Raw genomic sequence first — 27138 nt, 5'->3', positions numbered from 1 at the left:
CAGCCTAACCGATTCCCATCTGTGACATTTTACACATCACAACAACAGCTGTCAAACCAGACCTTGAATGTGTACTGCAATCCAGATCTCAGTATCACACATCTCATTAGTTTCAGTGAGCTGCCTGTCTCTTAGTCTGTTCTCAAATTGACTGAACTTTGAACTGATTCCTAACTGCTGTTATGTGCCACCGAAGATGTGAGAAAAAAGCTTGCTGTGTTATTGATAGCCTATTAAAGATTTGTTCAAGTTATAGTAGGCTACTGCATACACTTCCATTTTAAATGGTGAACATTGCTTGCATTTTATTTTAAAATGTGTTGCATTGATTTCATTAACTTTATATTTCATGAATAATCGTTCATAATGAAATTCATGGTTAAAATGGTAATGCACTTTAACTTACGGCAATTCTCAAATTGATTGAACTTTTAACTAAGGAACTGCTAGTTTCCGAGTGTTGTGCCTTTGAAAATGTGAGAAAAAGGATGGCTGTATGATTATTGATAGCCTATTAAAGACCTGTTTAAGTTACAGTTGGCTAGACTGCCATTTTAAATGGTGAATATTGTTTGAGAATTTCAAACTGAAGGCCATTATTATGACACTGAAAATAAAGAGTGCAGTTTTCCATAGAGTGCAGATTTTTCATATTTGTATGTGATTTTCTTCTCATATTTTATAACCCAAATAATATGATGCGAGAAACTGCCGGCCTCCAGGTGTTTTCACATTATCCAATCTGGCCCCATTTTAAAAAAGTTTGGACACCCCTGCTGTACATTAAGCTGCCCATTGAAAAACGGACAGCTGACCTCCAGTAGAGGATAGTACATGGGGCTATAGCTACAAACAGACACATAGCACACCTGGATGCTCGCATTGGGGAGGGCTGTCCTTTCTGCTCACAAGTAGAATCACTTGCACATTTATTTATTGAGTGTTCTAGGCTAGTTGGTATACCTCAGTTACTAAATTCATGGATTTCTGGACTGGGGGAGGCTTTTTTCTTTTGATTTTTTAATTTTTGGTCCAAGGTATTCTGCCAGGAATAAAATGTGCATTTTTTGGTAAACGTTTTGTCTGAAATGGCTAAGCTTGCCATTTGGATTACCCGAAAAAATAAAATTAAGGGTTCTGTTTCCACAGACCCAGTGCAGGTGGCCACAGGGCTAATAGCAGCCCGACTCAGAGTTGAGAATGCATACTATAAGCTTGTAAATAATTTGGAGGTTTTCACTCACATCTGGGCTGTTGAGAGGTGTAGTGTGTAGCACAGGAAGAGGGAGATTTGCTTTTTTCTTTTTGATGATAATTTTTTTAGTTTTGTATATATTATAAACTGGCCTTTTGTATACAGCATATTATAACTGATATTTGCACTGATGGTAGAAGTTTCATAAAGGGATTTTCAAATCTCTCTCTCTCTCTTTGAGGTGGAGGGTGTTTTAGGAGTGAGTGCTGGCTGTGTGCTTTTTTACTATTTCTTGGTTTCTTATAAACTTTAGTGTTACTTACTGTTAATTACTTGTTTCACATTGGTGTTATTGAGGAGTTTTGGGGGGGGGGGGTTTAGTGTTTTTTTTGTTGTTTTTTTTTTTGTTTAGATGCTATTATTGACGTTGAGACTGTGTCTCTCCATCATGGGATCAGGTGTATTACAGGGAGTGATACATCTGTAGATGACGTGCTAGTCTCGGTTGCGGAGCAGGTAGGAGGTGGAAATATTGATTCAGCTTCATGTATGAATAAGGCAGTGGTGGTATTTTTGAAAAAGGTTAGTGTGGTGGCTAAATTAATTGCGAGTGGTTTGTGGGTTAGGGATGTTTTCATACAGGTGCTGCTTTCAGCACCTGCTATGAAAGTAGTCATTTCAAATGTTCCCCCGTTAATAAAGAGCGAGGCGATTGAACTTGCCTAGTTTGGAAAATTTGCTAGTGCAATGTGGTTGATCCCCCTGGGCTGTAAGAATCTGGAGTTGAAATGTTTTGTCTTTCCGGAGACAGATATTTATGTTTTTAAACTCCACACCGCAAACTCTTGCGTCTTTTCAAGTGAGGCACGGGGACGGTTCTTTTATTGTATTCGCAAGTACTCAATCAATCAATCAATCAAACTTTATTCGTATAGCACATTTCATACAGTAAGTGCAACTCAATGTGCTTCACAATTATAATTAAAAAGAGAGAAAAGGAACAAACAAATAATAATAATAATATTAATAATAATAAAAATAAATTAATAATAAAATAAATAAATATAAATAAAATAAATAAAAGCAATGCAAAAACCTAGGTAAAAGCAATGCCAAAAAGGTGTGTCTTAAGATTTCTTTTAAAAATGTCCACAGATTCAAAAACCCGTAGATCCTCCGGCAGGCTATTCCAAATGCCATAGCTAAAAGCTGCTTCTCCATGCCTTTTTGTTCTAGCCTTTGGAACAGTTAAGAGACCAGTGTCAGAGGATCTAAGGGTTCTGCCGGGCGCATACCTAAAAAGCATCTCGGATAAATAGGCAGGTGCTTTGCCATTTAGTGATTTAAAAAACAATAAAAGGATCTTAAAATCGATTCTAAAACTAACAGGCAACCAATGCAGGGACTTTAAAATAGGAGTGATGTGTGCTCTCCTTCTGGTCTTTGACAGTATGCATGCTGCTGCATTCTGCACAAGTTGTAACTGACCAATTGCTTTTTTGGAAGACCAGACAGGAGAGCATTACAGTAATCAAGCCTGTCAGTAATAAAACCATGCATTATCTTTTCAGTATCAGCCTGAGAGAGAAACGGTCGAACTCTAGCAATATTCCTTAAATGGTAAAAAGATAATTTTGTGACATTTCTGATGTAGGCCTCCAAATTTAAGTCTGAGTCAATAATGACACCAAGGTTTTTGACCTGGTCCTTGGTGTTGAGTGCAAGTGATTGTAATTTTACAGACAGTTTCTCTCTCTGGGCCTTTTCCCCAATGTCTAAAATCTCAGTTTTATCTTCGTTCAACTGGAGGAAATTTTCTGACATCCATATATTTATGTCAGAAATACACTTCACTAAGGTGTCAATGGGGCTAAAATCATCCGGGGATACAGAGATATATAATTGGGTGTCACCAGCATTACTATGAAAATCAATTTTCTGATGACACAGCTGAGTGGTAACATGTACAGGCTGAAGAGAATAGGGCCCAAGATGGAGCCTTGGGGAACACCACGTTATGTCTACTTTACCTGAGGAATGATCACCCAATGCCAGACTGACTGGTTTTCATTTGGCAGGTAGTGCAATGGTTTCAGGTGTAGTGTAGTCTGCTTATGCAGATGATGTTACAGTTTTTATCAGCAACCAAAGAGATGTTAAAGATCTTGCAGACACATTACATCTGTACCAAAAAGCTGCCTCTGCTAAGGTTAATTGGGGCAAATCGGAATCTTTATGGGCAGGGCAGTGGCAAACAGGGTGGACGCTACCTTTACTGACTGGACTACAGTGGGGCAGAAATGGGCTGAAGGTCTTAGGTGTTTATTTAGGCTCCACTGACTTTCAAGAGAAGAACTGGGAGGGGATAGTGGAGAAGGTGTGTGCCCGATTGTCTAAATGGCATTGGCTGCTACCTCAACTGTCCTACAGAGGGAGGGCTTTGGTTGCTAATAACTTGGTCGCCTCAGCTTTGTGGCTCAGGCTTGCTGTACTGCAGCTTCCACAAAGCATCCTACAGGCTGTTCAGCGCCAGCTTGTGAACTTCTTTTGGTCTGGTCAGCACTGGAGAAGGGCCGCTGCACTCTACTTACCTGCAGGAGGGCGGGCAAGGACTAATTAACATCAATGCTAGAGTGGCTGCTTTCCGGCTGCAGTCAGGGCAGAGGCTGCTTTATAGCAGTGGCCACAGGTGGGCTGACACAGCTTGCGCTCTTCTGAGGAGGGCTGGTTGATTGGGACTAGACAAGCACCTGTTCCTGATGCGGCTGGAAGGGGTGAACCTCACAGGCCTGATTCCATTCTATGAGTCCATGCTGCAGGCATGGTGCGTCCTCACCATTTCCAGGAAAGTGGATGAAGTACCAGGACTGTGGTTGTTTGAGGAGCCACTGTACTACAACCCCATTCTGCAAACAAAAGCATTGACATCATCCAGTTTACACACCTCCTTGTTGGGTGCAGGGTGTGTGAAGCTTGGCCACCTGATGAGGACTGATGCCGCTGTGCTGGGCAAGAGAACTGGTGTGAGATCCGTACGGATAATGAATCAGGTGGTGACAGAAGCCAGGGGATCCCTCAAAGGAACTCAAAGAGCTTTTGTGGCTGACAAGGCTGAGGAGTGGATGGAGAGTGAGGGATGCGTCTTCCCCTCCTTGAGCATCACTGCTGTTGTGGGGGAGTGGCAGGAGGATGAGGATTTTATTTTGTCCTTTAAGACCCCTCAACTGGGGGATTTCAAGGGTGTGGAGAAGTAGGCACTGTACGCAACCTGTGTCAAAGTACTGCATGCAGCGTGGCTGACAGAGATGAGAGCAACCAGATGGGCTGAGTTTATTGGCTCAGGCCCTCCACCTAAAGGCAATTGACGGTCCCTGTATAAGCCTCCCATTGAAAAACGGACGGCTGACCTCAAATGGAGGGTAATACATGGGGCAATAGCTACAAACAGACATGTGGCCCACCTAGATCCAGGCGTTGGAGTTGGGTGTCCCTTTTGTTTAGTGCCTGAAAGTCTTTATCACCTGTTTGTGCAGTGTCCAAGGCTGGAAGAATTGATTGAACTACTCAAGAGATGGTTTTCCTCACTAGGGGTTATTTTAACATTACAACTATTCATAATTCCTAATTAATTATTTATCTGGCACAGCAGAGGAAAAATGGAAGACCAGGAAAAATTGTATCAGGGAAATGGGCTCTGTAAATGTGGTCGAAATGTTTAAGGGCCTAGTTACAGCAGGATTAAAAGTAGAATACTCCAACTATAAACTGATAGGGAACCTACTACAATTTTGGAATGTCTGGGGGCTGCATAGCACTTTGCGTTCGGTCGATGATGACGATGGTAGCTTAGAAATTAATTTCTAATTTACATTCTAATTTGAACCTTCTCTCAATTAATGTAATTTAACTATCTCTCTGATTTTATTTTATTTTTATTTTTTGTTTCTCTTTGTTTTCTTCATTCGTAATATAATTTAGAATTAGCTACTGTTTTGAAAAGCTTAATGTCCAAATAAAGGGACTTTTAAATTCAAATTCTCTCTCTCTCTCTCTCTCTCTCTCTCTCTCTCTCGCTCTCTCTCTCTCTCTCTCTCAGTGAGAGTTAGCTATTTGGAGAGTTAGCTTGCCCTGTGCCTTCAGCTCTGTGTACCCAGGTTGATAAGCAGGTCCTGTGCTCTGTTTACTCAGACTGTGAAAAAGAAGGGAGCAGAACAGCTGCTCACATTACAGGGACCCTGAAAAGTCAATTAAGAGTGCAATTGCAACACATGTGATGTCACAATGGGAGCAGAGGAGTTATCCAGAGCCATGACGATCCTGAAATGTGTCCACAATCCTGCTGATCTGCCATCACACACACATATACACTAAAAAATACACACTGACAAAGAACCTGCTGTTTAGTCATGATGCCATATAAAACACGAGATACTGCTACCCTGCACGTGTCCTTCGTACTGCGGGTCTTACAGCATTCACCATGCAAGTCTTCCCATGTTGGCCTGATTATATCTGGAAAGTAGAACAGGCTCATGGAAGGAGAAAGAGAAGAAGAAGCCGGTCTGTGGAGCTGCAGCCAGCTTTCTCAGCAAGCGTTTAACGGGGCCGGGTACGATTTTCCCCAAATATCGCCACCCCACTCCCCTCTATCCCTCGCAGTGGGCTCAGGTGCTCCGCCACACCTGTTATTCCTCAACCCCATCCTGCTGCACTGTGGAGCACCAGGCCTGCATGGCACTGTGTCACAGAGTTGACACAGACACATAGACGCGTGCACGCACACACGCATAATCACACAAACACGCACACACATGCACATACAAATGCACACAAGCACACATACACACAAACACACACCCATGCACACACAAACGCACACAGGCATATACACACACACACATACACACGTACAGACATGCATACACGCGTGCTCACACCCACACTTGTACAGACATTGTGCATGTGCGCACACACACACACAACTATGAGGTGTTCTGGTAGTTTCTTAATAGTGTAGGTCCCATTTTCCCAGCCTGGTCCTATAAGGAAAGGTCAACATCCATCCTTACACAATGCTGCTGAGTGATCTTCTGCACCCCGCGTGAAATCATTACCATCCTGCGAAGACGGACATCTTTCACAGCCTGGCAGTGCCCCCTTACACACACAGCGCGGGCAGCCACCACAAGGCTGAAGGAGCGTTACACTGACATTATCTATATGCCACGACCTTCTCAGTCACCAGATCCGACCCCAACAGGTCATTTAAGGGACATTCTGGAGCAACACCTGAGACAGCGTGTTCCACTTCCATCTAACCGAGCGCGAGGTGACTGCAGTGCTTGTGGAAGAGTGGTGTCATATTCCCTCTTGCAGACCTCCAGACTCTGGTACATGCAGCCCACACTGGCCACATGTGGTGGTCCAGCACCGTATTAGTGACTTTATACTGCTGTCATCCTTATTTTGTTCACTATTCTATTCAATTTGCCTTTATTCAAGTCTCGGAAAATCATTCAGGGTGGCCCTCATTTACAATGATGCCAAAAGAAAAAAAATATCAAAACCAACATCATAAAACAAATAAAACAGTGTGAGCAACTACTTACATACAAACATACTCTTTCTCCCAGTCTCTCTTTCTGTCTCTCATTCTCTCTCTCTTTCATGGACACACACACACACACAGCCCATTTCTAAATCTTTTTTCAGATTCTGTTCTTCTGGCGAGATATTAAGCATTTCTGTTTGAATGATCCCAGCCTCTCTGGGCAAAGTGCCTGTCTGGAGGTGATAGAGGAAAAACTGTGAATGTGTAACAGAACCATCTGCTCGATCCTGCACACTCATTTTAATGGGTTATTAGATCATTGTATCATGACGGAGTGCCATCCTGTGACCCGAGTCTGGCAGTTAGATTGTAAGATTTTTTTTCTGGAGGATCTGTTTGGGTCGCACGCTCAGAACAAGTGCGGTACCTGCCACTCGATAGCCACTGCAGAAACGAGGAGAGACGTGAGATTGCCCGCCCCCTGCCCTGCCATACACGCACAGGCGAGCAGACTCCCCTCACCCTCTGCACGGGCCCGGACAACAGCGGTACAGGAGAAAAGGTCAGTCGCTCACACAGCCGCGGGGAAGAGAGATGAGTCAGGGGGTCGGGGTGTGTGCAGAGCCGTCTGTAGCAGGCACCAATTACAGAAGGACCTGAACACTGAGAATTCAGGAGACAGGCCTGCGCCTGAGGTGCTCCTTTCTGAGCCCTGAGACACTGATTCAGCGCTCATACATTACTCTCTAAAACAAGGAGAACCCCTGTGCCCATACACTTAAGTACAAAAATACATACTGTATTTAATACATACTTTACATGTATATACATATATATACAGTATACTGTGTACTGTGAATATATATATATGTACAGTTGAAGTCGAAAGTTTACATAAACCTTAGCCAAATCCATTTAAACTCAGTTTTTCACAATTCCTGACATTTAATCCTAGTAAACGTTCCCTGTCTTAGGTCAGTTAGGATCACGACTTTATTTTAAGAATGTGTAATGTCAAAATAATAATAGAGAGAATGATTTATTTCAGCTTTTATTTCTTTCATCACAAGTTTCTCACAAAAAGTTTCTGGAATTTTGGCCCATTCCTCCTGACAGAACTGGTGTAACCGAGTCAGGTTTGTAGGCCTCCTTGCTCGCACACGCTTTTTCAGTTCTGCCCACAAATTTTCGATTGGATTGAGGTCAGGACTTTGTGATGGCCACTCCAATACCTTGACTTTGTTGTCCTTAAGCCATTTTGCCACAACTTTGGAAGTATGCTTTGGGTCATTGTCCATTTGGAAGAGCCATTTGCGACCAAACTTTAACTTCCTGGCTGATGTCTTGAGATGTTGCTTCAATATATCCACATAATTTTCCTTCCTCGTGATGCCATCTATTTTATGAAGTGCACCAGTCCCTCTTGCAGCAAAGCACCCCCATAACATGATGCTGCCACCCCCGTGATTCACGGTTGGGATGGTGTTCTTCGGCTTGCAAGCCTCACCCTTTTCCCTCCAAACATAACGATGGTCATTATGGCCAAACAGTTCAATTTTTGTTTCATCAGACTAGAGGACATTTCTCCAAAAAGTCCCCAGGTGCAGTTGCAAACTGTAGTCTGGCTTTTTTATGGCGGTTTTGGAGTAGTGGCTTCTTCCTTGCTGACCAGCCTTTCAGGTTATGTCGATATAGGACTCGTTTTACTGCGGATATAGATACTTTTGTACCTGTTCCCTCCAGCATCTTCACAAGGTCCTTTGCTGTTCTTCTGGGATTGATTTGCACTTTGCACCAAAGCACATTCATCTCTAGGAGACAGAACACGTCTCCTTCCTGAGCGGTATGACGGTTGCGTGGATCCATGGTGTTTATACTTGCGTACTATTGTTTGTTACAGACGAACGTGGTACCTTCAGGCTTTTGGAAATTGCTTCCAAGGATGAACCAGATTTGTGGAGGTCCACAATTTTCTATCGGAGGTCTTGGCTGATTTCTTTTGATTTTCCCATGATGTCAAGCAAACAGGCAATGAGTTTTAAGGTAGGCCTTAAAATACATCCACAGGTACACTTCCAATTGACTCAAATAATGTCAATTAGCCTATCAGAAGTTTCTAAAGCCATGACATCATTTTCTGGAATTTTCCAAGCTGTTTAAAGGCACAGTCAACTTAGTGCATGTAAACTTCTAACCCACTGGAATTGTGATATAGTGAATTAAAAGTGAAATAATCTGTCTGTAAACAATTGTTGGAAAAATTACTTGTGTCATGCACAAAGTAGATGTCCTAACTGACTTGCTAACACTATAGTTTGCCAACATGAAATCTGTGGAGTGGTTAAAAATGAGTTTTAATGACTTCAACCTAAGTAAACTTCCAACTTCAACTGTACATACAGTATATATGCATTATATACTGTATGCATACACATGTAATGACACGTACTGTACATACATACTTAAATGCATGCACACATTCACATATGTAAAAGAACAGTAGAAAGCAGGCAAGGAAACAAACAGTAACATCTATGTTATCCTGTATCATATGGCCCATAGGCTCAGACTGTCAACATTACAAGCCCATTCTTTCAAAGCAAGCATAGCTGATGATACACTGATATGACCCTGCATATAACACCATGCTTCAAGCTACTATACAGAACGTGGGACAGCCCACAGTGGAACCAGCCTCTCTGGAACAGCTCTACCATAGATATAAAGCACAGTAGGGCTGCCCCCGACCAAAGATTTTCCTAGTCGACTAGTAGTCGTTAGTTCAAGCCATTAGTCAACTAGTCGTCGCACGTTTATGATATTAATTTAATTATTGAAATTTTTTTTTTTTGGGCATCAGAAAATGGTTTGAGTTCCAGGGCTGAGAAAGAATGTTATAAGTAACATTGTTAACACTGTGCTACATTACAGAGAAATACAAAACCGTAATAATGAGCCTTTAAAATATAAATTTTACAAGTGCACGCACGAAAGCAATTCGCCTGTTAACGACAATGCTAACGGCAAAAGTGGTAATGATTCTGAATGTGTCAGAACAGCCAGCAAGGAGACTGAACATTTTGTTAATTTATTTCAACACAGTATAACATCACACAACTTATGAACTTGTAACACCAACACAGTAACTTGTGTTAAAATACGAAATTGAAAAAATATTTTAGTTTCTTTTTAAAATAAAGTACAGCAAACTGAAACACTTGCAGAGAAATATCAGTGCAAAAATAAACAGACATACGGAGAAGTAGCCTCAACTTGGAATGAAAACTTTCTATTTTTTTCTGAGGTCAGAATGCAAACGAAAATGTAACATTAACACATTTAATGGCAGCAATGTTGCTGTGTATGATTCGTTTCATGTTTATGGCCCTGAGTTAGAGTACATGGTCGTAGCCCTAACTTCCGTGTCATTTGTGGAATAGACGGCCGTGCAGAAGATTAAAGCGTTTTCAATTCGTTCTACTAGCACGTTAAGTGCATGCATGCTTTGTATGGCGAATGGACGTCCGCCAGTAAACCGGACTCCAGGGACCGAACTAAAGCTACGAGATAGAGAGTAAAAAACACCTATGTTGCAAACACATCTCTGCATGTAGAGTTTGCATGTCACCTTCTTGGGGTCCACGCTTGAAATGATCCCACATGTTGGATGATTTCCTGCCTGACATAGTCTAATAACGACAAGGCGCCGCTCCCGAATGGAGTTTGAGGGGAGTTTTTTTTATTATTATTTTTTTATTCAATGAAAACTTGGTCGACTAAGACTCTTCTCATCTACTAACGGTTTGGTCGACTATTATTTAGGGCAGCCCTAAAGCACAGACAGGCCACTACTTCTATGTACACTATGTACAGTGGTCACTGGTTTCAGATGACGCTTCTGCCGCGAGAGATTTTCCCGGCAGCGGCAAATTTGCATATTTTCTTTGTATTTCTACAGGAACTACCTTTGTTCGCAAAACCACCACCAGGTGGCAAATGTGAGCACTCAAAACCATATTTGGCAGTTAGCACTTCAACTGTGGCACTCATGAGCAAAGTAGAACAGTGTTACCGCCGCTCTTATTTTAACGGGAAAGGAAAGGACAGGAAAATACATTTCAAAAATAAGCTGAAAATAGGGACATGCTTGTTACCCATAACATTTTTGTGTGTATTTGAGTGACATTTATGTCTATAAATGGTTATTCAATGAACTTTGTGGTCAGACTGTGTGCAACTTAATAATCGTCAGATAATTTTGAGCACAGTCTAAAGTCATCCATGTTAGTTTCACTTAGGATATAGGGTAGAGTTTGTATAAATGTAACGCATCATAAACACGGTAAATAACTTTTTGTTCACTGCTGCTAGTTGTCATTTGAGAATTGTATGCACAATACACAATGCACAATGCACACTATATAACAAAAACGCTATATTTCAGAAATACAACTATTGGAATTGATCCAGCTGTGTACTTTATTTCAAGAAAATAGTTTTGCAACATAGACTATTGTTTTATAATATGCATGTTGTTGTGGGAAGTAACAGGAGTAATAAAAACACAGCCTTTTAGATGTTTAACGACCACATATTTGTGTAAAAACCTACAGAAATATTTTTTATGTTCTATTTGCTCAAAGATTTGTAAGAAAGCATGTGAAACCTCTGTTCTCCCGGCAGGTTCCTTCTGTTTCGCAAATGAGTAATTAGAGGCGTAAATCGGACAGTATCGGACTTATTTTTAATCCATAATAGCATAAATGCTACAGTATAATCAAATAATAATATATAAATCACTGACTTTCCAGAACATAATAAAATAGTTATTTCCTTTAATACGATGTTAAAAAATTAGCTGCTTCCCTCGACAAGTAATAACTATCATTGGGGAGAAAGGATCTGTGTAGTTTTTGACCAATCGTTTTCCGTTTCAGGAACAGAAATTAAAAAGCAAGAAATTTAATAGATGTTCGATATTCATTTTGAAACATAAAATTGAAAAACGAGAATCAATTGGTTATTCGTGTTGCTGACTGATATTACACATACAATTACATAAACTGAACTAGCTCTCGATTTGAAAGTTTATGGTATTATGTTCGGTTTTTATTATAACAAAAAGGTTAGATTTTTTTATAAGTACCCAATTGACTTTGGTTCATATTAAATCGTATTAAAGAAAATAGCTATTTGAGTAGCATTTATGAAATTGTGAAAAATAAACTGTTTGCTGAAAAATCACCAAAACTGGTTTGACGTCCCTGTTAGGGTCTCACAAGTTTTATGTTGCAAACTGTTGTAATCATTTTTTTTTTTAAAAGAGAGTTAGCAGATCCATAAAAATATTCGAATGGCTTCTATGCTGATACCAGCCCAATATCAGCTGGTATTAGGGCTTTATTTTTCCCAAGTACTAATGTTATCTTAAAATCACAGAGCTAAACTCATTTTAAGATTGCGAATCACCCCGAAATGCAACGCGGTGTGACGTCAAGTACAATGCAGGATAGTGGAAGCTGTTCTTATGAGGAAATATTACACTCTGCTGCCCTCTACTGTCAGAACCCCGCATCCATTTCCTTCTGGCCGGCAGAACTGCCGCCGTGGCGGCAAACGTGTCATCTGAAACCAGTGACCACTGGAAGACAAACAAAAGAGCATCCTATTACCAACCACACAAGGGAGCATATACATAACATTCAGAATCTCCAGTGCCTGTTTTTATTGAAAATAATAACTCAGGTTGGGGTCAACTATATTTCAGTCAGGAAATAAACAGAAATGAATGAATTAACAGATCTGAAAATCCCCATGCACTTCAATTCATGAACTGGCTGAACAGAATTGTCTGAACTGAAACGAAATCAACCCCCAAACTGATAATAACTATCAGTTTGAAAACAAAACAACTCTACTGGTTTCTTCCTGTCTCTGGGCCAGAGCCTGGGTACACAGCTCACGGGCACCACTTCATGGGTCCTGTTTGCCCACTGTGGCCAAACAAAAGTGCCCCCTGATCTGCCCCTCTGTAGTGGGCATTCAGCAGCATTGCCACGGTGACCACGGTGCCAGCTGGGCCCTCTTTTCAACCGAGACAGCTTTAGCTGGAGTGGTGGGACACCAGGGGCATAAGCTCAGCTGGGGGGTGGGGGAGGGGTTCACACAGACATGGCTATGTTTTCTCCTTCCCAAATTCACCACCTCTGCACTGTCATGCTGGAGCTCCACATCACAAATTAAGCAGGCAGCTTTACCATCCCTCCCTGTTTGTTCAATCTGGGGAAAGAGCTTGGATGTTTGTTTTCCTGGAGATTAGCATATTTTAATGAACATTTTCTCCTCCCTAATACTGAATGCCCAATCATTAGGGTAGGCCTGTCCCAGCAACACAGCATCCTCGGTCAGTTTGGGAGGGGTGCACACCAGCACCCCCTCAACTGCTTGCAGTCAGCCTCCATTCTGTTCACTCTGCGTTCCACCCACTCACCTACTGGAGCTACAATGGCAGGGGACTGCAAAACTGAATTTAATTAGGCACAACATTCAAGTAAAATCAATATCTCAAGACAAGGAAATAAAACAAAAATGTAAAAAGTTGATCAACTATTTTGTGACTAATTAGTGAGTTTGTTTCAGAAAAAAATATCTGGAACTTTTTTTTTTGCACTCTTTGCATGGATGGTTTTGCACCTCTGGTCCACCCGCATCATTCCAATACTCACAAACACACAATTCCAATTATCCATGCAAGTCAGTTTTGCTGAATCCTGTTGTGAAGGCTACACCAAACAGAAACTAAGGCTATAGCGTTTCATGGAGAAAAAAAACAGCCCTGCGATAGCAGGATGCACATGTGCACACACCCACACACACAGACACCTCCACACACACACACGCACACACACAGACACTTCCACACACACACACACACACACACACACACACATCCACAAACACACACACACACACACGCACACACTCACATAGACACATGCACACACACAAACACATGCACAAACACAGACACACACACACATGCACACATACACATACACATCCACACACAAACGCACACATGCACATACAAACATGAACACGTGCACAAACACAAACACACAAACACACATGCACACACGCACGCACACACACACACACACACACACACATCCACAAACACACAAACACACATGCACACACGCACACACACACATCCACAAACACACGCACACACTCACACAGACACATGCACAAACACACACACGCACACATACACAGACACATGCACACACAAACGCACACATGCACATACAAACATGAACACGTGCACAAACACATGCACACACGCACGCACACACACACACACACACATCCACAAACACACACACACACCCACACACACACACATCTACAAACACACGCACACACACGCACACACTCACACAGACACATGCACAAACACAGACACACACACACATGCACACATACACAGACACATCCACACACAAACGCACACACACACATACAAACACAAACACGTGCACAAACACATGCGCACACACACGCACGCACATGCACACATGCACGCACACACACACGCACGCACACACACACACACACCCACAGACACACAAATACACACACGGTCTCTGTGTATTCGGGCGTGGGAGAGGGCAGGGGAAAGTGGGAGTGCTATCCTCACTGGTCTTGGTTTCCTGGATAGCGCACCCCCCATCTCAGCCCTGCGTGGGCCAAAAACATCAGTGTGACCCTTTACTGAAACTGCAGGACAGAGAGCCTGGGGCCTCCCCAAACACCCACCACCCCTCCACCCTCTCTGTTTGAGGACAGGGTGCCTAGCAACACCTCCTCAAATGCAAGGGCATCATGTAACAGCAGGGATTACTGATCTGCCATGTGACGGGTCTCTGCTCCCCAGTAACTGAGCCATACAGTCCTGGGGTGGGGACAGGTTGCTGCGCTACAGGAGGGTGTATAGGGGTCAACGGGGACACAGATCTTTACACATGACAGCTGACAGTCTCTCCGTCCGCGCAGCCTCGCTCCGAGGGGCCGGCGGCAAAGCGCAGCGGTCCGGGGTCCAATCTGAGCGCTCAAACATGAGGGGCTCACCCGGTCTGGCCTGAGACACCTCACCCTGCGACTGCCTGATTCCGCAGCACTGACGTCGATGCACACCCTGCCCATATAGGAGCCCGCTCGTCTATTTTTAATGGGCAGATTGGTGCTGTAGGCATTCTCTGGTGGGCCCACACACATAGGATAATGTCCATCCATCCTCGCTCTCTATTCTCATGACCATGCTGGTGGAAACAGCCTCTTCTACCGCTAAATAGGCCCCTGTGCATTGTTAGCACATCTCAGTATTGTGTTTTAGATGTGTGCTTGTGCCCGAGTAGGTAAAACAACCAGCGCACCCTCAACGGGGTTTTACTTCACACTTTCACCAAGAAGTAGGGCTCTACAGTTACTCCCATTTCAGGAGCATTTGCTCCTGAAATTTGATGTGTGCTAACTGGAACAATTATTTATGTTCTCTCTGGGAACTATGCAGTCCATTATACAGCACTCTTACATTATAAATCAAAGGCAAAAATAAGGAGAAAAGCACATCACACACAATTGTAATTCAGCACTGTGGATTCGGACCCGTAATGCTGAAAAAAGATCATGCATTGGTAGCCTATGAGATGAACAGCCAAATACGAGTCCCAGATCACAGCTAATTAAATTCAATACGCCAAAAAAAAAAAACATTTCTGTTTAAGACACTAAGTCCACATAAACCTCACATTCCTACAACTGGGGTTGAGTCTATTTCGTACAATATCAGTAGAAGGGTAGTGGTACATATACATCCAACCACAGAGACTGAAGCTGTTTGAAAAGGCCACATCACTGCTCTATTACTTGGCTCAAGCTGGATTTTCTCTTCAGACCACAATCTGCAGCAATAGCAAAATACTCTGTGGTCTTCAGATTAATAGGTGGTATTATAATCTTGAGGGGTCCATTCCCAGACCATCTGCCCCGTCACCCATAACCGATTAAGAAAAGGCTTTTCGAGGAGATTTAGGCCCGAACAGCCAGATGACACCGCCTAGCCCAGCTACTCATGCCAGGCTCACATTGAGATTCGTTTTTGAACATGTACAGCCAGCCGCCAGTTGCTAACATTTCAACAAAGAAAAGCCCATTCATTCACAGCCATCACATCCAAAGTGCTCTTTTAGTTCTCTGTTGGCACAGCTGTGGGAATTTGGACTACCCCAAAGAAAAAAATGTTCCTGCTAAGAGGGAATTAGAAGGTAAAGTGATCTAAGTGCTCACAGAAAAATGGAGTCCTACCCTGAAATGACCAAACTCTCGGTTGCTTCATAAATTTACAACTAGTACTGATCTCCTACGTTCTTTTAGTAATTAATTTCACTCACTTGACCCTTACCATTCATCTACTATTTTGTTTTTTAAGTACAGTGAGTATCCATTTCCTGAATAAAAGCATTACTGCTGGTTGAAAGGAGAAAAAAAGGAGAAATGAGAGAGAGGAAGGTTTGAAAGCTAATGATTTAACAGAAGCACAAACGGGGTGATCCGGGAATGTGATTCATTAACACTGTTTTGCCTTGTCAGGTTTTACACAACAGCACGACTCTGTCCAAACACACATCTCCAAAAAAAGCTTGGGGATTAGGAAGTGAGTTGGACAATGAGTTGGGATGGAATGTTTCCCGGCCAATTGTGTGGGGGGAGGAGGGGGCATAGGGGCTGAGGGACCTCTATCTGAACAGCCTCAAGTTTGTGAAGTAGCACTGAAATGAAGTTAGCACTGCAACAAAGCACTGAGAGAAAATTTGCGGCAGACACCGCACCCCAAATGTGAGCAACAACCAAACGCCGGGGAGTGGGGCTTGTGATTAAAGTCAGCACATGGGCCCGCACAATCCAGCATAGCATTCCTGCACAAACCATAAAGGGATCGGACTGGCCGTCTTACGGCATCTGTTGCCATCCTTCCGTACAATCCAGTAAATTCTTCCAGAAGATGTTCTACAGTTCTAATCTCTTTTTTCTTCTTCCTTACTAGTTCATGGAAACAGTCATGGCAGAAAATGGAAAGGGGGGGGGAAGCAAAGGTTGTTTTGTGGTGAAGCGTGGCAGGAACGTCATGTCATGAAGAACAGGCAACATGGCTTCACGGTTACACACAGACGTGCCCGGAGGGCCTTCTGAAGTCAGTAAAGCATGAAACAATTTGCAATTTGCAAATATTTTACAAAAGTCCATCCTCGTGGACACCCTGATCCTTTGCACGGTAGCTGGGTCTAGAGCAGTGGTTCTCAACCCTGGTCATGTGGACCCACCATGTTTGCTGGTTTTTGTTACAACCACAGAAACAAGCACTGTATTGTAATGAGCTGCTCATTGTTTTCAATTAGACACTTTCCTAGTCCATTGAAGGACGATTTATCCTCTTCAAGCCACATTGTGCCAGAAATAGCTATGTGTAAATGTCCTATGTTCACATTCAAGGAATTTCATTCACTGTGCTCTATGTTCTATAACAGTGGTAACCAACCCTGTTCCTGGAGATCTACTGTCCTGTTGGTTTTCATTTCAAACCTAATTTGGCACACCTGACTCTACTAATTAGTAGCTCAACAAGATCTCTAGCTGTTGAATGAATTGCGCTTTGTTATGGTTAGAGTGAAAATCTACAGGATGGTAGATCTCCAGGAGCAGGGTTGGTTGCCACTGTTCTATAAGACAAATAATCCCAACTGAAAGAAGTTCCTTTTCAAATTGATTCAATCACAAACTGACAGTTGAAATCTGCTGTGAGTGTGCAAACCTACCTAAAATCATCTGTGAAAAATGAATGGGAGGTTACTGACAGCAAATGGCGACTAGCAAAATTTGCATTGTGTTAAAATAAGTTTAACCAAGCAATTATGGTCTAACTTAAACACATTTTCAACTATTTTACAGTTTTTTTACGATTGCTTAAGCTTGATTTTGAAAACAGAGCTCATTTTGTCAATACACTACACTGTATTCACACAACCACACACACAAGTAGCAGAACACCTCAGATCTTTTGCTATACTATACAATAATTTATAAAAACCCAATTTTGTCACCGTATGGCACACACATGGTTCATACGATGTGATTCTGTTTGAACCAGTTACACACTGCTGTGCTCAATCTAAAACACTTTTCACATTTCTACTTTTCTAATGATATAGTTTGGGTTTGATTTTTTCAGAGATATTGTTAGAGTAAAGTACATGAATATATTGACCAAACACAACACACAAGACCAGAACTGCACACTGATGAAAATATTTATTTCTCTCCACATTGTAAAATCAGTCAATACATCCATGCATTTCCAAAGGTTGCATTTTGCACTGAAAATCAGAACAGAACATATTCTAAATAGAATATAGTACATAAACACAGCAAAAACATTTGTGGAGACAAAAAAGAAAGCATGAATGAAAAAAAAATCTTCTTGAATGGCACAGACCCTGCATCAATTTGGTCGCAGGCCCACTCCATGGCTTGAATGTGGGGTATCCTGACATAGGGCTGGAGATCGTAAACCTTCCACTGCCATGCCAAGAAAAACATCTCAATGGGGTTAAGGAAGGGAGAGTATGGTGGAGAGTACTGGAGTGAAAATTGTGGATGCTGATGAAACCAGTTTTGGACCAGAGCAGATCGGTGGAAAGATAAATTGTCCCAGATGGCAATGTATCTCATCTGCTCTGCATCCATTTGGTCTTCTGCTGTGACAATGTTGTGTAGTCTGTCTAAAAATGTGAGTATGTGGGCCGTGTTGTAAGGACCTAAGTTGGCATGGTGGTGGAGGACCCATTCTGCATGATTGCAGCGCATTGTGATGTTACCACCATGTTGGCTCGGGACATTCAAAATAGCTTGGTGGCCAATGATGTTTCTCCCTCTTCTTCTTACTTTTGTCAGGTTAAACCCAGCCTCATCTATGAGGATAAATCTATGTGGGATTGCATCAGCATCCATTTGCAAAACTCTCTGAAAAAAAGACAACATTGTGTAGTTTAATATAGGCCTACTATAAATTTACGTGTAAAAAGGTTCTGTGTGCAGTGCACAATACTGAAGTGTACATTACTTACCTCCACATATTCATGCCGCAGGTCTTTTACTTTCTCAGAATTTCTTTCAAATGGCACTCGGTAGAGTTGTTTCATCTCTATGTGATGTTTTTTAAGGATTCACCCCAGTGTTGGTAGAAAGACCTGATGGATATTATTGAAAACTGTGTGGTCCTGGAGGATGTTTGTTTGAATTTCTCTGAGGCATATCGCATTATTGGCCAAAACCACATTTACGATAGCTCTCTCTTGTTCCTCTGAGAATATGGAGCCCCTTCCTCCTTGACGTTCTTGACCCTCAATCCTATGTAGACCAATCAAAATACATGGAAAATGTCACAGGACAGCGTACAAGGCATTGTTTCAAACATGGAATGCAGTGAATGGGTACTGATGTAGTGCATATAGTAGGTTACATTGTACTGATATTACTGTAGACAGTAGAGAAAAGTTGTTTTTCACCTGTGCTCTTGTCGAAATGTCCAAATTACTGTTGCAACAGTACATCTGCTGAGGTTGGGCTGAACTCTCTGTCCAGCCTCTCTCAATGTCAAACCATGGTTTACAACATGGTCAACCAATGTTGCTCGAATCTCATCTGATAAATTTGGTCCTCGTCTTCTTTGTCCACGTCCTCCTCCAGGTCTACCTCTACTTCTTCCTCTTCCTCTCCCTACCCCTCTTCCTCCGCAGGCTCCCCCTCTCCCCCTTCCTCTTACTGCAACGTTGCCTTCTATTTTTGTTGAAGACAGGTAAACTCACCTGTTGTCTATTTATAGAGCGTACTGTGTGTAGTGTACTGTGTGTCGTGTTTAGCAAAAAGTGTGAGGCTGAGAATGTGCTTATAGTTGTGCAGATCTAGGCTGAGGTTTAGCTCCTTGAGCGTCAGGTTTCACTAACTGTGTGTTATTTTTAATTTTACTGTGTAAGCAATCGTAAAAAACTGTAATTGAAAATTTTGACAGCATACACAGCGGGTCCCCAGGACTGAGGTTGAGAGCCACTGGTCTAGAGGTAGGCTACAGGGCTGGGCCATGTGTGTGCGCACGTATGTTTTTGTGTGCATGTGTGTATGTGCATGTGCGTGTATGTGTTTGTGTATGTGTGTGTATGTGCATATGTGTGTGTGTGTGTGTGTGTGTGTGTGTGCATGTGTTTGTGTGTGTGTTTGTGTGTGTGTGTGCATGTGTTTGTGTATGTGCGTGTGTATGTGCATATGGGTGTGTGTTTGTGTGTGTGCATGTGTGTTTATGTATCTGTCCAAAACTACTGATGAAACACACGGCTTCCATATGATTTTTTCAATAGCTGGAGGAATGGCTCTGCTCTCTTTGCTTTTTTTCCCTAAATGACACTACACACGTGGCATGTATCACCTCCTGTCACTGTTATTACAGAACAAGCGCCAGAAATCACACAGTGTTCTGGAGAGCCCAGCGTTTAGCCAGGCACTTCAGATCGCTTTAGCCCGGTGACTCAAAAAACACACATTGTGGAATATTTTAACTGTCTGCGGTCCATGGGCGGGGGGAGGACAAGAGGCGAGAAACAAACGGGAGACTGATCCTCTGAACCCTGACCTCAGTTATAAAAATAAATATTGCATTGCACACAACCTGTTGTGGAAGGCAAAACAATCAGGCTCATCAGTGCTGTAGATGCATCCACATATGAACTTGTGTTGCATGTTCAGTTGCAACAAACAGGGGATCCAACCACTGCTGTCCTTGCAATTTATGGGTTAAATGGGGCTGTCTGCAATTGATAATAAATTACATTACATTTATTTGGCAAATGCTTTTATCCAAAGCAATGTACAATAAGTGCATACGGAAGGTCATTGGAACAACTATAAAACACAGGTCCGAAAGGTACAATACTCATTATGTAACAGTTATCCATAGCCACAAATATCCAATCCAGTCCAAATACATACTTTTTCCACATTTTCTGTTTGTTGCCAGAACACAGTTTGTCAAATGAAACAGAGTTTTTAGTGTTAGACAATGACAATATGACACATGCTAACAGATCAGTGTGCTATCCACGTCTAGCCAGAGTTTCAGTTACCCTCTTCAGTCAATCAAGCAACACCAAAGATTTCAGACACGACAACAAAGAAAAAAGACATCTATTGCAAGGTTATAAAGTAGTCTAAAGAGAGGGTGTCCAATCTTATCCAAGAAGGGCTAGCGTGGGTGCAGGTTTTTGTTTTAGCCCAGCACTACAGCACCTTATTCAAACAATTAACAAATCATGGTATTCAAGTCATTATAGAACCTGAATGCAAGGAATTAAGGCCGGTTGCTCAACAGAAAAAGAAGAAAAAACCCTTGAGGATGTGTGGATGACTGCAGTGCGTTGTGGGTGTAATTTATGAATAGGAAGAGACCAGTGTCTGGCAGCCTGGTGCTCAGCATTATGGAAGGGCACCGCTGCAACGTCTCTGCTACACTACCATGGCACCGTGTCCAATAGTGTGAGGGGGTTTGGGCAGGGAGGGGAGTACGCTCTGGCGCTCTGGGCTTGGACACGTCTCGCATTACAAGCTACAAGGCGAAAGAACGATCAGCATAAATTTCAATATGAGATGAAAGGATAAGGGCTTTTTTCAGGGGCAGTTACGCTGAGACGGCATCGGCGTAGGACGCCCCCCCCACAAATGAGCGCCCGCACGGGGCCAGCTTCACTCCGCAGACGCTGCCGTCTACATCCCTGACATCATCTGCACTTTCTTTCACATGGAAATAAAAAAAACACAGACAGGATGAATCCCCCGCTTCCTTTTTTAAAAGAGGACCCAGCCCTGACCAGGGGAAACACTGAAAAGCAGGAGAGGACAACCAGTCTTTTCTTCCTTTACAGACACCTCGTTAGAACCACTAATTCAGATGGTAAAACATCTCCAAGGATACTATGTGAATTTAAACATTTTTCACTCCTCCTCTTTCACCCGATCGGTATTAGTCCTGTTGTTTATCCCTGACACTGAAAGAGCGAGGGAGGGAGGAAACGAGATAAAGAGAGAGGGGGAGTGCATAAAAAAGTTCCTACTGTAGAACTTTCCTCTTTCTCTTCTTGGATAAGTGGAGGGATGAGGGGAAAAAAACCTAGCGTGCAGATCAATCTTAAACATTTACTTTAAAGAAACAATGTCGGAGAGACTAAACAGTAGCAACGCAAGGCCCCTTTTCAAAGAAAGGGCTCACACAAGAGCTTGGAAATCTGCTTGCTGCATTCCTGAAAGTGCCATTTTTGTGTTCAAGTCATTAAAAAAATCAGCCCTAGGACAGTAAATGTACCACCACTCTCAGACTACAGCAACCTTTCTGATAAAGGAAAGTATTCTACTGCAGCAAAGTATTTACAGAACATACAACAGAGAACAACACATTTAAAAAAAACTATTTGATTCCCAGCTCGGGCACTGCCACTGTACCCTTGATCAAGGTGCTTCACCTGCAGAGCTGGCTGCTGGTATAAACACTATGTGGCCATTTAGGGCCACAACCATCTGTGGGCCACAATGTTGAGTTTATAAATGTTTTTGTGAAAGACATTTTAGTTGTGCAGTATTCACAGGGAGCAAACTTTTTTTTTGATGCCACTGTTCTTGCGCCAGTTCTCTGGCCTGTTATCGGTTCCCCTGGATCGATCTTGCTTAGGGCCCCTAAAATCCTAGAGCCGGCTCTGTTCACCTGAATTGCTTCAGTAAATATCTAACTGTATGAATGGATTATATGTAAATGGCTTTAGATAACAGCATCTGCTAAATGTATGCCGTAAATGTAATGTAATGAACACGCTCGCTCACCACAAGAAGTGAATAAATGAAGCTTTTATCGCCAAATAGCATTTGATATAATTTGCCCAACTATCCACAGCGAACGTGCACTGTGCTAGAAAAAGGGGCCCCACTGTGTGCACTGCAACACTGACATGATCTTCATCTCACACAACAGTTTCACCCCTTTTGGCTTGACCAGCCGAATGTCTTCAAACCTTGGCAGGACGGCTGCTGTGCTGCTGCGATGCCACAGACACTGAGCTCCACCAAAGCACAAACCAGGGGACACACCGCCAGCAACGATATTATTTTATTTGGACAGGATCTCTCTGAATGGAGCGCATTCAAACCCCCAAAACCGCCACAGGGTAGAAAGTAATTATATGCTTTTGCATCCATTCAGATTTTTCTGGCCAGGACCAAATTTAGCACCATCCCCCCTTCCCGCCCCCCCAAAAACAACAAAATCAGAATACTTGAATGTCACAATGTATAATCATAAATTTAGCAATGTAGAAAGAGCCACAAAATGAGTTAAAGAAGTTGGAGTTCAAGGCTGTTTTCATGCCTAAAGTCTCTGATTGCTTACCAAGCACTGCCTGTACAGCCAAACCTAATGGGTACAGGTAGACACCACAGTCTGAACATTGTCTCATACCTCTCTTAAGCTCATATATTATCAACAAAAATACACATTTTCAGCCAACTTTACATCCCAAATATGTAGCCTTAAACAAGCAGCATGAAACCATGCATGTTTGTAAAACGAAAACATTGGATGAGTTATCTTATGGTTTTATGTATTTTAAAAAACTTTTATGTTCACATGGTTCTGTATTTTTAAAGTCCAACTTAAATTTAAATTTACTGGCAGAGGATTTAGAGAATTTAAAAATTCAAATGGCATTTCTTAACTTACTCTCTAGGGACAGAAGCTTAAAAAACTTTGTCCCTCTCTTTCTTGTTTGCCCCAATATCCGTTTCTGTGGAAACCAGAATGCCAATACAACCCCCACTGCACAGGTCAGAGTAAAAGAGTGTCCCAGCTCTTAGAACAGCCCTGCTCTCTTTCAACCAATCACTCCCAGAACTCAAGTCTGATCAGGCCCCTTCTTCATCAAACTGAATTTAATGATTTAATTTGTGTCTGATACAGAACACAGCTCACAAAGAAAGAAATAAGTGTTGAACCAAACCGGTGGGCAAAATCACAGTCCCTGTTTTTCACACACACATGCACGCAAGCACGCACTCACACAAAGATAAAGCACACCACTGTAATCAAATAAAAAGGTGCCAAAATTTGACGTTCTGCGATGTTCTGACAAAATGTTAATGGTGTGAGAAAGCTGTGCGTTTGCTGGGAGGGGAAGAGAGGCAAGCCACATAGAAGAATATCTGCTGACACAGTCCTCCCACAGTCCTTGCAAGCAATAATGGCACAAATTAACAAGGCCCAGAACTGCAATTCACAACTGCTTGCTTGCTTTGCACACTGCTGTGCGGACAATCCAATGAACTTTGCAGTGAAAAATAAAGAATCGTCTTTGATTCCCTTTGATTCCCTTTGATTCCCTTTGATTCCCTGAACACAGTGGAGTCTTCCCCAAGAGTCAGATGTCTTTAACCAAAAGGGGAATGAATTCAAGACATTACAAATAAGTCGTTGAAGGCCAGCTTGGAAGGTTTTCACCGTGACGTCCTCCAAGAGCAATGCAGGAAAGAAAATCAGCTGTGATCATTTCATTCCTCAAACCTCCTTCAGAACCGCAACAAAAGCTGAACCAGTTAAGTCCTTCCCCGTTTTGAGAACTAACACGGGGACCGTAAGGATGAGGAGGAATCACCTTCATCGAGCAGACCTATGTCCAGGTGGCCCTGGTATTGGCCGAAAACAACTTATACAATCCAGATCTATGGTCCATGACCCATGAATAAAGAATGCATTGGGACAGAGCACCTGAAATTAACAAATGATACAGCTTATGTGCGTAAACCTACCTCATATCTTTTCATAAATATGTATAAAGCTATCCTGGAAAAAACACATTTTAATTTGTTTTTAACTTAGTGTTGTGCTGCTCCTGCCCCGCCCAGCCCACACCCCACCCATGGCCCTCCTCAGCCAGTCCTTACCCTGGAAGGAGGAGATGTGGCCTACAATGAGGTATTTGAGCTCAAAGCTGTAGGAGCGAATGTTCTGCAGGGTCTCTCTCTGCACAGCCAGCTGGTAGCTCTCCTCCATCTTGCGTGTGCAGCAGGTGGGGCCCTTGTGTTTACAAATCTGCAAGTCGGCATCTGGGGGAACAAAGAAAGAGTGGAAGAGTAGAACACTCAAATAGGACAGAATATCAGAACAGTGACTAAGGGCAGGCATACATTATACAATTTTCTCCTGGGACATCAGGAGTTTGGATGCCCTCTCACACTTAAAGTTTAGATTGTGACAACCGATTAAATGAAACACAGAATCGGCTCGCATACCCTGTCAAAAAATGAACGGATGCCTGTAAACTAGTTGCATCGGTTCAGAATGGTATCTCATACCTTGCAAGTTGCAATGTTACGACCTAACATTTTTTTTTGACTTGGTGATGATCTGAAAAAAACAGAGCCCGCAACTCGTATAATGTACGCCCACCCTTAGTGAGACAGTGGGTTAGCAAACTAAGCAAACTACACTCAGCATATTCACTCCTGAAACTAACGGAACTGTTCTGCTTGCCTGCAATTAGTGGACGTACCAGAAATCAAAATTGTATTGCTCTACACAGCAAAACAAATGAACTGCTAACATGAAGTATTTTCGTCATTGACAAAGCTAGCTTACCAAAGTCTAACAATGCCACAGCGCTGTTCTAAAGAGGAGATGGCAGTCTATATACCATAATTGCAGGGTGAGCACACATTACAGCCTCCACCATGACACATGGAGCGTGTAGTTTTATGCCTCGCTCCCTGTCTCCCATGCCCCAGAGACACTCTGGTGACACCAGAGTATAAAGGGCTGCTGTCAGAGCTGCTGAAGCTGGGCTGCCACCTACAAAGTTTTTTTGACAAAGTACTACTGGTACTACTACTAATATTATTATAATATATTTTTTAAATTATTATTATTATTATTATTATTATTATTATATAATAATAATAATAATAATCATCATCATCATCATCATAGTGGGATATAAATAAGACAGCTTTGCCAGCATAAACAATATTAACTGATTTCATCTGTTCTTTCATTTTCAGCCACGTCTTTGCTATAAATTCAGAAAATCTCAGAAATCTCAGAAATCTCCAAGCTCCCTTGCATTAAAAAAAAAAAATGATTTCAGGGTCAACTGGAGTCTCAGTTTCCCTTTCGCAGCTCCCACACATAGCAATGCATAAAAGGATAACTAGGGTCATTCAGCTAGACAAAAAACATTACATATGAAACAAATGAGTATTCCACACACACACTGTCTGTTAAATGTACACAAAAAGAATGGTGACCCTCCAATGTCCAATGATTATTCCAAAAAAATTTCAACTTCATGCCTCAGTTGGTTACACATTTATACTTAGAAACGGCTGTAATTTCAAATATTATATATATTATATATTTCAATTGCTAGTATGAATACATTTCTGATGCATTTAATATGAAGAGATAAAAAACTTTCCACTCAAAATGTAGACCAAAATAGGAATATCTGTTGGACACTTACATAAGTTTGTGGAAGAGGTTCGGGCAGACTGAGGACCACGCCTACTGGTTAAGTAAGCACACTTTAAATACCTGGATTAATTACTGAGCACTCCAGGTGCGTGTGCCTACCTAACCAGTAGGCATGGTCCTCAGACTGCCCCGAACCTCTCCCACAAACCGAGCCCTGCCACAGTACCCTTACATATATTACATTCAATTATAAAATTATATTTTAAAAAATATATAAAAAGTATAAATTATTTTTTTTTAAAGATAAAAATATTTCGATTTCAGTGTGTTTCTCTTTCATGTTTGCCATAAGTCAAGCCAACTTTCAGCACTGATAGCAAAAATAAAATTCTAAGCCGGAGCAGCAGAAGTCAGTTTCTTAGCCACTGACTCACACCAAGTTCAGGAATCATGCTTACTTTAAAAATCTCCCATTGACTAAAGGTGCGGGATATTTACTCAGCACTTATTTGCTGTGTTTGTGAAGTAGGGCTGGGAAATATATTGATATTATATCAATATCGTGATATGAAACTACATATCGTCTGGGATTTTGTTTATCATAATATCGTGATATGGCATAAGTGTTGTCTTTTCCTGGTTTTAAAGGCAGCATTACAGTAAAGTGATGTAATTTTCTGAACTTACCTGACTGTTCTAGCTGTTCTATTATTTGCCTTTACACACTTAGTTATTAAATAGGCATTACTGATGATTATTTATCAAAAATCGCATTGTGTA

The 27138-nt window shown here is 42.1% G+C and overlaps 1 protein-coding gene and 1 long non-coding RNA gene across 5 annotated transcripts in view; both read right to left on the bottom strand.

Annotated features, from left to right (window-relative positions):
* The window catches only part of gpc5b (glypican 5b), a 195757-nt gene that overhangs the window by 156068 nt on the left and 12551 nt on the right, over window positions 1-27138 (bottom strand). For all 4 annotated transcript variants that reach the window (XM_035414637.1, XM_035414636.1, XM_035414635.1 and 1 more), the window contains one exon: window positions 24834-24995. In XM_035414637.1, coding sequence (XP_035270528.1) covers window positions 24834-24995 — 162 coding nt within the window. The remainder of the gene's footprint in view (window positions 1-24833; window positions 24996-27138) is intronic.
* On the bottom strand, window positions 18096-19615 carry LOC118225743. The gene is made up of 3 exons (XR_004764891.1): window positions 19373-19615; window positions 18932-19214; window positions 18096-18827 (listed from the first exon to the last, which is right to left on the bottom strand). It is a non-coding gene; the product is annotated as an uncharacterized LOC118225743 (long non-coding RNA).

This window comes from Anguilla anguilla, chromosome 4 (genome assembly GCF_013347855.1).
Source record: "Anguilla anguilla isolate fAngAng1 chromosome 4, fAngAng1.pri, whole genome shotgun sequence".
Taxonomy (NCBI): Eukaryota; Metazoa; Chordata; class Actinopteri; order Anguilliformes; family Anguillidae; genus Anguilla; species Anguilla anguilla.
Note: the sequence above shows the minus strand (reverse complement) of the source record. Positions and strands in the feature narration are given on the sequence as shown.